The 15,211-nt window shown below is 35.3% G+C and overlaps 1 protein-coding gene and 1 long non-coding RNA gene across 3 annotated transcripts in view; one reads left to right on the plus strand and one right to left on the minus strand.

Moving 5' to 3' along the window:
• The window catches only part of LOC135842897 (uncharacterized), a 26,639-nt gene extending 25,190 nt beyond the window's left edge, over positions 1-1,449 (minus strand). The window contains exon 1 of the long non-coding RNA XR_010558209.1: positions 862-1,449. This is a non-coding gene — a long non-coding RNA (uncharacterized LOC135842897). The remainder of the gene's footprint in view (positions 1-861) is intronic.
• Positions 2-14,689, plus strand: LOC135842895 (RNA-binding protein lark-like). Of its 2 annotated transcripts, XM_065360577.1 has the most exons (11): positions 2-20; positions 6,135-6,232; positions 6,729-6,904; positions 6,999-7,235; positions 7,348-7,490; positions 7,566-7,652; positions 7,731-7,887; positions 11,349-11,542; positions 12,192-12,248; positions 12,811-12,858; positions 14,036-14,689. In XM_065360577.1, exons 2-11 carry the CDS (start codon positions 6,223-6,225, stop codon positions 14,073-14,075), a joined length of 1,149 nt encoding a protein of 382 aa, XP_065216649.1. In that variant the 5' UTR covers positions 2-20; positions 6,135-6,222; the 3' UTR covers positions 14,076-14,689. The 2 variants fall into 2 exon arrangements, with proteins under 2 accessions (XP_065216649.1, XP_065216650.1); XM_065360578.1 differs by lacking the exon at positions 2-20 and having other exon boundaries at positions 5,988-6,232; positions 12,814-12,858.
• Positions 14,690-15,211: the final 522 nt, after the last annotated feature.

Genomic DNA, 15,211 nt, shown 5'->3' on the forward strand with positions numbered 1-15,211 from the left:
AAGCTTTCATTTTCTTAGAGGTTAGTGCTGAATTTATATTTATAAACGTAGTAATTTATCCTCTTTAAAATGATTTTTTACCGAAAGCTATACCTCCATCCGTTCAAAAGTATAGCGCTAAATAAGTACGTATTAAGCTTCCTTTATAGTGGAAATATGCTGGCAATAGATAATTTCTACAGAAAAAACGTGAATTTTTCGAACTCAATTTTATACACTTTTAAAACACTAAATTGGTAAAAAGTAACATTTTTTATAAATTATGATGATTATTATTCACTTTAATAGATATAGTTCTTAAATTTTATATTTTGTTCACCATTCTAGGTAAACGTCAAAATATTTCAACTTTTACTTAGAAAAATTTCATTTCTGTGGAACTTTTCCATTGCCACTATAGGTATAAGTCAAAAGTCACAAATTTGTATTAAACTATATAAGTCAATATTGTTACATACTCGCGTTAGGGTACTATAACATTGTAAGCAATCGCGAGACAGCCAAAATGGCGTACGTCGATCATTTTTCACTGTTTATTGAAGTACCCTAGTGTAGTATTCAATTATCACTGTTTTTTGCGAAAATCTTGTTAAAATAATGGGAATTAGTGTTCTATCGAAGAATTTTTTTCAAAATCCCGCGGACAAGTTGAAGAAAATTGGTGCTCAAATTTTATCACAATTCCTGACTTTTATAAGAATCTAACTGTTACCAATTATTTCATCTTGCCTGGGAAATTTTGAAAAAATTCTTCTTCAGGACACCATTTCACATCGTTTTAGTGAGGATTTTGCAATAAAAAGCGGTAGTTAAATTTTAAACTGATTAAAAATTAACTGAAAAGTTACTCATTTTACTTACACATTATGACTTCAAAAACAACGAGGCTTCCACTTATAATCCACGTATGTCCACTTAACGTAACATTTTTGGTCTGATGTTTGACAGTTTAAATTGGGGTGGCGATTTTCACGTTCTCTATTATAAAAGTTCCAAAAATCACCAAAAAATACAATTTCTTTCCTCCAAAGGTCTAAATTTGCGCAAATTGACAATGACAAATTATCAATTTACAAGTTTTTCAAGTAGATTCAAGATGCGGGCATTGCGGGTTGCGGGCGAAGATCGAAAACTCTCACCTCGGTGTAAGTGTGTGACTGATGAGATGTAGCTCGGTGATTGGCTGAAATCGACAACCGAAACTGAACAAACATCTTATCTTTTATTTTTATTTCCGTTGAGACGTGAGTATAGACACTGTACCTGTGCCCTCCGGGTAAGACACCGAACTGCAGGTAACGGGGAAAAGGGACGGTAGTAAAATCTTGTGTCATGCCAATTTCTCCCGCTGGGTGATTTTGGCTGCGCTGTACGTCAGTTTGCAGGCGACGGGGAAGAGGGATGGTAGTGATGCTCTTGGCTGCGCGCGCTGTACTTCGCAGTTCGCATGGTACTCGTTACTCGTACTTCGTTCAAGAATTCGACACCAGCGCAGCCAAAAGCACCCAGCGGGATAAATTGGCATGACACACGTAATTCAGCCAAGATGGCTGCCAGTTCGTTGTCTTCCCGCAGGTACAGTGTCTATAGACGTGAGAGTAGCGCATTTTGCGATTTGAGAGTCGTCGGAGTCCTCGCTTTAATTTTAATTTTTTTTAAAATATCATTTCGTTTTAATAGTTTTACGCATTTTTTTGTCGTTTAACAATGACTCAGTTTTTTTTAAAATTAATTTTTTTATTTTTTAAAATTTTTTATTATTATTTTACACGATTTTGCAACTCTGTATTATTTTTATTTTCCAACTTTTTTACAATTTTCTTTTATTTTCATCGCAAAATTCATTAAACATCAATCACTCTTTATTCATCTTGCATCATCTGCGATCTTTTACATGAAAATTTTCCGGGATCAAAATTACAGGCGATAAAATATTTCTATACTTACAATTTTTTGAGTTTTCCGTAACATTTCATTATTGGATTTTTTCTGGGTCTGGGTCCACTTTGAATCGTGCTCAAAATTTTCAGTGAGTACCTAGGTGTACATGGGTGTTTTAAAAAAGCAAACTGTACTGACGGAATAAGAATTTTCTCATTAATTTTGTTTTTTACTGAGAGCTGTAAGTGCTGTAACTTTGGTTGTTAGAAAGTTATTATACTCTGGTTCAAAGTTGTAGAACAGGCGTAAGCGGTAAAAATAAAATTTTTAATAAAAATTGCTTGAAATTGTCTGTGATCACCTCTTTGCTTTTTATTTCTCGATACGTCGATACTTTATGCAGTTTTTGAAGTTGAAAAAGTGTACAAAATTAAAAAAAACTGAAAAGTGAAAAGTATATTCGCCTAACTTAACTACTTAACCTTTACACTGCTAAGTTAGGAATGATTTTGCACGCCTCCTGTGCTAAGTTAAGAATAACCCACAAACGGAGGAAAAATCAAAAAAATCGAAAAAAAAAATTTAAAAAATCAAAAAAATTATCAACACAGGGGCGAACCATGGACGACAGAATCACCTAACGTACTGAAGCAAGAAATACCAGAGAGCGCGATGTTGACAAGTTTTGACATGATGAAACGAGGAAAAATACCCTCTGTGCTAAGTTAGGGTACAAAAAGTGACCAAACACGAGATTCAACCGAATTTTTTTTGTTCTTTGGCGCATGCCAGGGTAAGGGAGGGTTTGTTTTCATTCAATTTCGTGTATTTAGGTGTCAGTAAGGATACTAGTTCATTAAAAATGATATATTTTTCATAAAAGAAATTAAAAACCAAAAAAAAAATCGAGTCCAATTGAAAGCCACTATAGTGGCTCGTAGCAAGACAGGAAAATTTTTCAAAAGCCACTATAGTGGCTGAGAAGTCGAATTGGAGAGAATGTAAAAACACAGGTTTACCAAAACAAGGTTTACCCTTATCCTGGGTGAGAATGAAGTGTACTTCAAGGAAAGTCAATTTTTAGGTTTACCTTTGGTAAATCTGCACATTAATTCATTGTATTGGTTTACTCTCGAGTAAACATGCACCCTAACATTTGTTGATCAATTTGTTAGGGTTTACTTCTAAGTAAACATGCATCATAACATTCCCTGAAATCAATTTTTTTTTTTTTTGATAATTCAATTTTTGCTTGATTTTGATTTTGACAGATAAAATAATAAAATATTGTGTAGGCAAATAATTATTTTATTTTATTTTTTATTTGAGCACAAATTTTTTCAATTTTTTTTTACAATTTTTCATTTTTACCATTTACGAGTTGATTTTTGATTTTGACAGAAAATTGATTTTATTTTAATCAATTTTTTTGATTTTTTTTATAGAATAATGAATTTTTTGGACAATATTGCATCATTGAGCAGTAGGTAGAAACTAGAAAGCAGCATGGTCCTATTCGGCATGATTTTGTAATTATTAAAGAGAGGTTAGGTTAAGGTTAGGTTAAATGCCGATATGTTAATATTGAGGGAGGGCGCGAAGCGCCCGACCGAATACGTGCAGAGTGAGCGAAGCGAGCTCTTGCTCCGAGTGCGGCCCTTGAGGGGCCGCGAGGGCGCGAAGCGCCCGATTCACGAGGAGTACTCGCGTAGCAAAAGTAGGAGATACGGACACCTTTGACTATATATACATGGACTGCTATCTCCTATTGTTGTTGAATGGGAATCGTGAAGCCAAAGCAATAGAGGTACTAGATCGGGACATGGGCTCTGAGCATGCGCGAGATTTCGTTGCAACGAGCGTAGCGGTTGTTGGAACGTAGGAGGGTGTTCGTCGCTCCGTGGTTCACCGTGATTGGAAGGTGCGAGGGTGGGTGGGATTCCTGCGCGCGCATGAAAATTCCCGATGCTCCCGATCTAGTACCTCTATTACTTCGGCTTCATCGGCAACAATGAAGATAGTAGTCCATGTATATATAGTCAAAGACGGACACGCGCGAGGCGAAGCCGAGCGCGCCCCCCAACACTGAAAACAAAATCTTATCTTACCAAATGCATGATAAAATTGAAAATTTTGTCTGGGTTTACTCTCGAGCAGAGTTGGCGCGATTCCTCGGTTCGTCAGAATCGGATTCCTGAATTACGATTCTCATACTTGGGAGAATCGCGATTCTCCAGTCTCGATTCTTTCACAAAGCGAATCCGGTTCTGAATCCGATTCTTTAGCGGTTCTCGATTCCCTCCGATTCCGATTCCCAAATACTATTTTTTTTTCAACTTCAGGACTTCACAAATGAATCTGAAATGAAATGAGTAATTTCCCCAACTTGGTGTATGCTCATTTTGCATGTTCTATTCTTTAGTTTGTTGCTGTGAGCAGGGAATCGCAGGGAATCGAGAAGGCGCGATTCTCCATTAAAGAGGATCCGATTCTTACGTTGCACGATTCCTTCACTCTATAGAATCACTGATTCGCGATATTTTCATACAACAGCCGACCTTTAAAAAAATGTCATCAGTCCCAAATTACAAAATGCAAATGCATGACTTAAAAGGCATTAAAAATAGTACATTTTACTGTTTTAACAGGTGAAAAACATCTGCAAGGAATCGCAGGGAATCGAGGAGGTGCGATTCTCTATAAAAGGGAATCGGATTCCTGCATTTTCCGATTCTTTTGACTTGGGGAACCGCGATTCGAATCCGATTCGAATCGTGAGAATCGGATTCTTTCTCGATTCTTTCACGCGATTCGAATCGCGCCAACTCTGCTCTCGAGTAAACATACATGGTAACATTCCTTGAAATTTTCGTCGGGGTTTACCCCTAGGTAAACCTGATTGTAACATTCCCTAAGGTACACGTTATTCTCGCCTGTGGGTGGTTTACCCGGAGGTAAACCAGAACATTCTCTCTAAATTGGCAACTGTCAGCAAAGTAGTCGCCATCTAGTGGCTACTCTCCTAACTAACGAAAAGGGGATAACATTTTCAAATTACATTGCTCTTATGGGAGAATTCACGTTTTTCAAAAATTAATTTAAAAATATAGAAATGTGCTAGAAATTTACTTTTTTTTTTAAAATGAAGAGTGAACTTCACACTTTCTAGGAATGTAAATTTTTTCCTGCTCAGAGTTTTTCATATCAACAAAAAACCATGTAGAATGAAGGCCCTTTTCGTCTTTTTCAGCTGTTATTACACACACAATTTTCAATTTTTGACAAAGAAAAATTGAAATTTTGATTGTGTTATCATAATGTGTCTTGATAAAAATAAAGTTGAATAATTTTCTCCGACATTTTATTCACGTAAAATGGAATTGTATGTATGATAACAGCTGAAAACGGCTTTCATTCTACGTGGTTTTTTGTTAACATAAAAAACTCTGAGTAGGAAAAAAGTACATTCCTGAAAAGCGCGAAGTTCACACTTCATTTTTAAAAAAAAAATCAACTCTTAACCGCATTTCTTTTTCTAAATATTGCTAATTAAAAACCACGAATTCTCCATATAAGTAATGTAGTATCGTAATTTTATCCCCCTTTCGTTATCATACACAACGCGATGCAGCGCCATCTAACGGAGCTGACAGTTGCCAATTGACGCGTGTCGATAGTGGCTCGTAGCAGTGAAAAGGTTAAGGATGCTTTATTACGCGGATCACCCATTTTTTAAACTTTGGACTTGAATTTTGTTGCAAAAGGTAAAGGTAGTCGTGCTCCTGCTCACTGAAAATTTTCGGTGATTTATAAATTCAAAGTTTGAATTTTACTCTGCAGGACTAACTGATTTTACAACTTTGAGTTTGAACCTGAATAGAATAACTTTTGAACGATTTATTATTTAAAGGCCTTTTTATAATGACCGTAGCGTTTCACATTTTTTTTCTACGGCAAAAATTTCAAAATGCTTTTTTTACGGCAAACTGGCAAAGTAAAATTAATAATTGTAAGAAGCTATGGCAAAAGAAAAAAAATTAAAACTGCAAAATTTGGAAGCAATAGACCAATAGTTATTCAGTTTTCATGGTCCATGGTTTACTCGTTAGAGGCGCTCATTATGCCTCCCGTGCCCGTCCCGTCATCTCGTGACCGGTGTCTGTCGTCTGTCCATTTTGAAATTTGAATTGTGATAATGTGAATTGTTAGATGTGTGTTTGTAATTTTTGAAACAATTAATATTCTTATTTCAGAGTTAATTGAAGATATTTATCGAATTGGATATTCCAAGTGCCAACGTCGTAATCCATCCAACTCCTACCTGCATAATTGAATTTTTTGATGTTACAAGGTTAGTAACGTTATAGATTTGGCCGATTTCGTGTTCGAGTACACGAGTATTTTTGTTTCTCTTTACGATAGTCTATATTAAATTAGTATTTATCGTCGACCGTAATTCGATACCTTGAGCTTAAGCAGCCCAGTTCTGAGTTCGAAGTTTTCAATTCTGCGCAAAATTCGTTGGTGGATTACTCCTATTGAGTATGTCTTTTTGGTCGCTAAACTCTCTCGAAGGCTGATAGGGTGAAGCTTTCATGTCTTTTCCCAATGGAATATAGATGTAATTTTTCTTCTTACCATCAACTATAAAGTCACACTATACGATTACGAAGAAAGCAGCTAAAACTAGGGTAAAAGCTGTGCACCCTGTCACTTTGTGTGGAATTGACCAAAAGTCTTACGTTGTTTTGCCAGAAAAGCCCTTTACCTTACGAGCGTAATAGCTCATATTGACTAACTATTAAAGAAGAGTAGTCAAGTCTAATGGAGTATTTTCAATGTTACAGAATCGAAACCGAATATTGAGAGCAGCAGTAAAATGCCTGGTTTCAATAAAGCTGGAACTTTCAAAATATTCGTCGGCAATTTACCAGACGGCACCAGCGCTACGGAGGTGAAACCATTGTTCGAAAAATACGGTCCGGTCGTAGAATGCGACATCGTGAAGAATTTCGGTTTCGTGGTAATTTACCCTCACACAGAGGCTACTATATTTCTCGTATCGTCTACTCTGAGGTAATTTTATCGTAACGAAAATTTTTACTAATCGGTCGCAGCACATGGAAGACGAAGAATCCGGTCGCGAGGCGATTAAAAATTTAAACAATTCTTTGGTGAACGGTACTGCGATTAAGGTTGAAGCGGCCACTAGTCGCAAAGGTCCGAATACGCCTACGGTGAAAATATTCGTCGGTAATCTACCAGATAGAAGTAAGGCTGCTGAAGTTCGCGCTTTGTTCTCCAAGTACGGTACGGTCGTCGAATGCGATATTATTCGAAATTACGGATTCGTGGTGAGTATTTTGCGATGGTCGTTTGTCGTCGAATCGAGTATTATATGTAGTTAGATTTGTACGAATGACATTATTGTGATGTGTCTCGGATTTGTCCACATTTATCGTGTAGCATATCGATACGAACGATTTGACCAAATTGTTGAAAGAATTGAATGGTTTCGAAATGGCCGAAGGTCATCCGATGAAAGTGCAGATTTCTAATAGTCGCGTCAGACAACATCCCGGAATGGATGATCCTCAACGATGTTATAAGTGAGTTGTACCTCTCGAGTACCTTATCCTATTTTTTTTAAGTGATCAAACGTGAAAAATAATATTGTATTTTAGATGCGGACGTACCGGTCATTGGTCGAAAGAGTGCTCGAAAAATGCCTCTGCTGCTTTATCAGCCACTGCTGCCGCAGCTACAGCGGTGTAAGTATCCGAAAATCATTTCCTGTCAACTTATCGTCGTGTGTTGATAATAAATCACGTGTGTGTATATTTTCACAGATACGCTACAGCGTACGATCCTAGAGGAATGCAAGCGTTATCGTTACCTTCGACGTTTTCGTCTAGGGATCTGTATCCACCTCCACCTCCGCCGCCATCTGCATCGTTCGTTCGAGAAAGGATCTTGAATCCTTACGGAATGTTAGCCGATCCTAGAGTACGTATACGTATGACGCCCGTTAGCAACTTATTTTGGTGTTTGTTTTTTTTTTTTCGACAGTACGACAATTCGAATAGCTTATTGCTTGATTGATCGATTACGACGGTCGACGACGCTAATTTTAGCTCCACGACTCGTGCCGTATGCCCCTTTAGCGTTTATTGTATTCGTTAACTTTGTAATCGGCGTCACAGCGGAAACGAAAACGAATGACGCGCGAGTTTCCTTCATCTATTATGTAGTATTGAATGACGAATGAACGCGACGCGACCATCGCCGTACCAGATTGAGTAAGGATACAGCTGAGTCGACATAAAGTGTCTTTGCTGATACGATTTCCTCGTTTGGAATTTGATCAGTTCAGAACGCAGGGTTTGTACTCGGTTACTTTTTAAGTAACCAAGTTACTAATAGTAACTTTTGGTTACTTTTTAAAAATGTTGGTTACTAAAAGTTACTTTTTCCGAGTTTTTTCACAAATTTCCTTTTTTTTTTCTTCAAAATTTTCGACCAGGTAGGTATTATTGTTTTTGAATTTTTCGAGGGTTTTTAGTAAATTTTCTCCTGTTTTGTTCCCATTATTTTGATCTGAATTTTGATGATTTTTTTTGCCGAATTTTATCACCTTGAATTGTCGTGATTTTTTCATAAAAATTTTCCCTCGAGCTTGTGTGATTTTATTGCTCAAGTAGTCTGGATTTTTCCTTATTTCGGTTCGATGGTTTTTTTTTTGAATTTTGCGAATTTTTTTCTTCGCCGATTTGGTGAATTTTCTTTTGAATTTTTGTAGATTTTTCTTTAGATGTATTTTTTGATTTTTGGTAATTTTATTAAAATATTTTGAAAACCCTTATCGTTTTTCAAAAATGGCCATGGCCACTTTCTGAAATAAAAACATTTTTTCTATAAAATTTCGGTGAAAAATTGTCCTTCGCTTGGTGTATTGATCTTCCAAAATCAAATTTATCAATTATTCCTGGGCAATCTGAATCTTGACACATTTTGGAATTTTGTCCTAAACACCCTTTTTTTTCTTTCGGGGCAGGTTTATTCTGGCAGGTATGATTTTTGTTGAATTTTCGCGAGTTCTCTTTTTTCGAGTGTTTTGATGATTTTTTTCTCTTTTCTTTGGAGAAGTTTCTGAGTTTCGTGCTTAAAAAAAAAAGTGATTTTTTAGCATACTTTTTTGTGGAATTGTGATTTTTTTTCCTTCCAAATTCCAAAAATCATGATTTCCTTAAAATTTTGATCTTTTTTTTCGAGAAGGGAAGGAAGTTTCTTCAAGATTTGATGACTTTGTTTTTTTGGAAGGTCCCCCGGATTTCCACTCTCTTTGAACAATTTTTTTTTTTCAAGTTCGGATTATTTTTCTCTGTTGAATCATCTTGTGTGTTTTGCAAGAACTTTTTCGACGATTCTTCTCAAAAATTTTTTGATTTATATCTGAATTTATACCTAATTTTAATTTTGCGTGAGTTTTCTGTTCTGAATTCTTAACGATTTTTGGCGAACTGAATTTTCGAGAGTTCCATTTTCATCATTTCCATAATTTTGTTTTGAATTTTGTTGATTCGTTTTTCTACCTAAATTTTTGTTCTTAATTTCAGCGAAACATTTTTTCTTGAATTTTCGAGATTTTTTATAAAATTGTCTCCTATTTCAGCCTGAAAGTTTAGTAATTTTTTCTGTCCAATTTTTTGCGGAATTCCTTTGTTCACGCAGATTATTTTCAAATTTTTGGGACTTTTTGGAGATTTGATGGTTTTATTTTAGAATTTTTTTTGAGGATTTCTCGATTCTTTTTCAAGTTTTATTCTTTTGAATTCTCGTAAATTTCATTTTCCAATTTTTCGACGATTTTCCCCTGAATTTTCGTGTTTCCTTTTGTGTCTAAATTTTTGAGTTTCGCAATTTTATCGTCGTTAAATTTCGTGAGTTTTTTCTTCCGATTCTTGCGATGTTTTTTCTTTAATTTTAGCGCTGTTTACCTTAATTTTTTCGGTGGCGTTTTTCTACTTCTAATCGGATTTTTATTCTGGAATCTTCGTGAGTTTTTTTTCAACTTTTTAAATTTTGACGAAACTCTGTTTTTTGGTTCATTTTGAATTTCGCTCTCGAGTTTTATTCTTAGAGACTTATGATTTTGATTTACATATTAAAAGAAGATCACGAAGAGATTTTTCAACATTATTTTTTGACCATTTTTTCCCCCTTGATCTTTGCTCTGCTTCCTGTTTTGGTGATTTTCTCTCAATTTCAATAACTTTGTCACCTTTTTTCCATTTTTTTTGAATCGAGTCAATTATTGACAGTTTTTGGAGGATTTTTTTTTCTTTTTTGAAGCGAGGTACATTTTTTTGTATTCGAATTTTAAAAAAATGATTTTCACAAATCACTTTTTTTCCAAATTTGGATTGCAATCTCTCCGCCCCGCCCCCTCCCCCGCCGCCCTTTTCTTGTTGATTTTAATAAATTTCCCGTTCTAAAATAATAATTCTTATTTGTGGAATTTTTTTTACAAATTATTGTTTATTATTTCTCAACGGTCGAATAATTTTTTTTTCATCAAATCCTAGTCAACATTTCTGCTATTTTACATTGGGTATTTTTGTGTTTGGTTTTTTGAAATGATTTTGAATATAAGATTAAATTTTGTTCCTCGCTGTTTCGGTAGACTTCCCCCTCTTCTTGCAATTTTGCAATTTTTTCTGTAGTTTAATACATTTTTCGATTATGTTTCCGGAATCCAATATTTTTTTCGTGCCCTTTTTGCATTTCGATCTACGAGTAGTTGACTTTAGAAATGTTGATGATTATATGTTTTGAGCTTTGGTAGTTTTTTTTTCAAAGATAGGTTTTATTCGAATTTTGATGTTTTTTTGAAAAAACTGCTATCGAAATTTTCGAAAGTTTTTTTTGCATTAAAATTTTTGTTGGTTACTTTTTGGTTACTCAAATTACTTTTTTTGAGAAAAATTTGAGTACGAGAACGTCGATCGATCGCTGACCACTCTCACTCGGCTGTATCCTTTATCGTATGTATTTCTCTGAATAAAATTCGTTCGAAATCGCACCTACCATCTCCTCATCGAGGACCTCGTTCTTTGGTTGTAATTCTACAATAGGCAAAAACAGTGAAAATCTTGCAAACAATTTTTTATGATGTTTGAGCTTTCCTTCTCGAGAAACCGAATTTCATTGCTTACCAAAATGAAACCGAGGATATGGCGTGCGATTTCGAACGCGAACCAACGTTACCATCGTCGCCCCACTCGCAACCGACGATATTGAACCATAGATGTACATAATATTTTTATTTTATTAAATTATAATTACGCAGCGATTAACGGATATTTTCACATTCACTCGTTTTTGCGTCGTTTTCAACGAGAAGATCTTACGACGATTGCTGTGTATTTCGCTGTGTGTGTAAAAATCACGACGTATATTTGTTGTAGGAGTTTTACGATCGGTATTTTGATCGTTTCGAAAGATCAGTCGAACGTTACGACGACGAACGCGAATACAGCCGTTTATCATCGAGACGCGATTTAATGCCGCCTCCGCCACCGCCCGGTGTTGCCACTCGTTTGGCATCGTCGCGGGATTCCGAATACGACATGTTCAGCCGTCGTTCGCCTTCCAAATACACGTAAGGAATTCACTTGCTTGTATACGTGCTCCGGTATAATCTGTTTCTCTGTCTGTCTTGCTTGTCGTGTGATCTGTCTTGTGAGAAAAACACGACCACGTGTAATCGACTCCGTTATCTTCTGTGTCGCGCGCGATTCAAGCGAAAATCCTGGCCGAGGTTTGGTAAATGGTAAGTTTTCCGGGCGAAAGATGCGGTTTGAAGTCAGATTTTTTGGAATTAGGGTCTTCCTAGCGTCCATACAAATTAACTCTAGCAACAAGGGATAGGATTTTCGCTGTATATTTTGCTACTCGTCTCGACCGACGTGTACGATGACCGACCGCAATTGAGTATTTCGCGTCACGTGCTTGCTGTACGACGTACATAGGTATAGGTACATAAAAAAGTAAATAGGGGTGAAAAATTAAAAAATGGTGTAATATCATCGTACCATAGAAATATAAGATACGAACCGGCGCGACGCACCGCAAGAATCGGATTATCCAAGACCGGAACGTGAACGTAACTATTGATTAAGTTGATCATTTTGAATAAGATTTTTACTCGAATGAAATTAACGATTTATTTTGCCTATGGAATGTAATTTTTCCAAAGAATTATCTGCAAATGTTTCTAGTGTATTCTAATCTGTGAATTTGTGATACAGGAGCAGCCGCGCGTACGATGAATATGCTCGTGCGTTGGATCCGTATGATGACAGAAGGTGATTATTTTGTCTTTTTTTTTTTTTTTTTTGAACGTCAATCCGGTATATGAATGAACATTACGATTGAAATAAGTTGATCAGAGAACAGATGTATTGTTTGTGGTCTAACTGGCGAAAAGGGTAACTTTGACTAAAATTTTACGTTTTGAAAGCGAAAAATTAATTTTTTAAAATTTTAGATATGACTTTGAAATGTCAGAAAAGACATAGTTTGGATTTATGCAAGGTTAAAATTTTGCGAAAAATTTCAATTTCTCATTTTTGAGCATTTTTGAAAAATTTTGTGACCAGAGTTTGATCACGATTTTTGAATGTTTTGAAAAAGTGTTACGTGACCTATCGTAAGTAATTGGTTCGAATTTCGCAAGAAGCTCAAATATTTCGACGAGAATGTTTTTTGAGCATTTTTGAAGAATTTTGAATTTAAAAATTGGATTGCAGTAAGATACAAGTTCATATCAATTTTGCTTTAACGATTTGTTCATTCATATTTTGGATAACGCAGTCTATCTTTATAGGTAATTATTCGTTAATTAATTCGTATTAAATTTTATTCCAGAAGACATGTGTACGATGAATATTCCTCTAGACGTTCAGAAAGCGCTCGGTAAGTTCAAGTTTTCGTTCTCATACTTGAATATTTTCATCGTGCTGAGCACTTACTCAATTCAACTCACAAGGGAACCTCTTGAAGTGTCACTCTCCGATTTGAACGGGACCGCGATTTTTGGAAAGAGCATAGTCTAAAACCCCCAAAACCAAATTTTCAGCTGCCCAAGTTCATTTTTCGATTTTTGGCGAATTTTTGAAAATTCAAAATTGACTGTTTTTGGCGATTTATGCTTTTTTTAAAAAAAGTACGTACTTGATCAATAAAAATGGTCAAAATGAGTCCCGAAACTAATATTAATTATCCAAAACCATATTTCACCATTTCCAGCCATTCTGGAGCCTCCAGCGCGATTTTCAATTTCTCCAGAATTTTGAATTTGCTCCAGAAGGTGTGAATATGAAGTTAGGTAGCTAAAAATCGTGGTTTATATTACTCTCGACCTGTTTAACGAGTTTATCCACATTTCAGCCGATTTTGAGAGTGACACCTCAAGAGTGGTTTTTTGAGGTGTCACTCTCGCTCCAAAACGGCAGGAAATGGTAGAATTTGCGCTCCGGGGGTTAGTTCTTGAAATAAAGAAATGCAGCGATTCGCGCAAATTTCAAAAATTTCCTCACAAACGGTTATCTTTTGATTTTTTGGATTTTTCAATTTTGAAAAAAGCTGGTCAAAAAACCATTCTTAAGGTGTCACTCCCAAAATCGGCTCAAATGTGGATAAACTCGTTAAACAGGTCGAGTGTAATAAAATATACAACTCGATTTTTAGCTGTCCAACTTCATATTCACACCTTCTGGAGTAAATTCAAAATTCTGGAGGAATTGAAAAATCGCGCTGGAGGCTCCAGAATGGCTGGAAATGGTGAAATTTGGGTAATTAATATTAGTTTCGGAACTTACTTTGACCATTTTTATTGATCAAGTACGTACTTTTTTTTTTAAAAAAAAAGCATAAATCGCCAAAAACAGTCAATTTTGAATTTTCAAAAATTCGCCAAAAATCGAAAAATGAACTTGGGCAGCTGAAAATTCGGTTTTGGGGGTTTTAGACTATGCTCTTTCCAAAAATCGCGGTCTCGTTCAAATCGGAGTGTGACACCTCAAAAGGTTCCCTTGTCAGTACCCCTGTCATAAAGATTGTTTTTAAAACCGAGAATTATTTATTTCTATAGAGAAAGTTCGCGCAGTTCGTCGCGTTACGCGCCCTATTAAAGGGCAGATGGAAACGAGAAAAAAAAAAGAATTGGGAATCATGGAATGCGCCTGATCCCTCACCCGATTATGATTATTTTATTTTTATTCGTTAGCTCTACATTTTAGTAAATGGAAAATAATTTAAATAGTACCTATACTCTGTATGCGATTACCGTAATAATGTACTTACAAATGTTCGTCATTTGTTTGCTATCATGTCAATGCATTTTTTGGTAATCGCGTAAAAAATGTCGAGTAATATAGTGAACCTGGCAGTATGCAGCGTGAATCATTATTTTGATTGTACGAGTATTTAAGTTTTATACATTTTGTATGGAATACTTCCTTTATTTTTACTTCTCTTGTTTATCCTCCTTAATGTGTAGTGTAAAACCCTTTTAATGAGCACATTGAATGTAGCGACTACTTTCTTTTTTAATCCAAGTATGCGAGATATCGTATTATTAAGTCTGTGCCACGATTTTCTATTATCAAAACAGCTTCTTATTTTTTATTGTATTATTTTTATTTTATTTTCGTTTTAAATGATGTTTTCCCCTCTTTTTTAAAATTTCATTTCGAACGTTTTTATAAGTGAATTGACTACTAATTAAAGTATGCTTGACTCATAACGAGAGTATGTATTTTTTTGATCAATGTTGTTGGTACATGGTAGGTTTTAAAATGGAAGAGAGTGAGTAGTTATGAAAGAGAAGCCGACTGGTTCCCTTCTCCTAATTATTACCCTTCTGGATAGGTAAGGTACCTACCTATTTAAAAGAAGTGAAGAATAAAATGAAAAATGATGAAAAAATGGAATATTTAAAAAACGAAAATGAACGCGATCTGCGAAAAATTAAAACAGAAAGTGAACCCCTAAAAACGAGCGAAAACAAAAATGGAAAAATTCAAATTGAAATAACCTCTCCCCCTCCCCCTCCAAAAAAAGGAGATTTAAGATTTCAGAAAAATTGAAATTTGAAAGTTGAGATTAAAAAACAACAAAAACCTATAAAATAATACATCCGAAAAATTTAAAAAAAAAAACGAAAATGAAAGAACAATAAAATTTTGGAAAAATTAAAACTAATAAACAACATGAAAATTTCAAAATTGAAAGCTATGACCAAGAGGATGCAAAAAACCGAAAATAA

Source organism: Planococcus citri, chromosome 4 (genome assembly GCF_950023065.1).
Source record: "Planococcus citri chromosome 4, ihPlaCitr1.1, whole genome shotgun sequence".
Classification (NCBI taxonomy): domain Eukaryota; kingdom Metazoa; phylum Arthropoda; class Insecta; order Hemiptera; family Pseudococcidae; genus Planococcus; species Planococcus citri.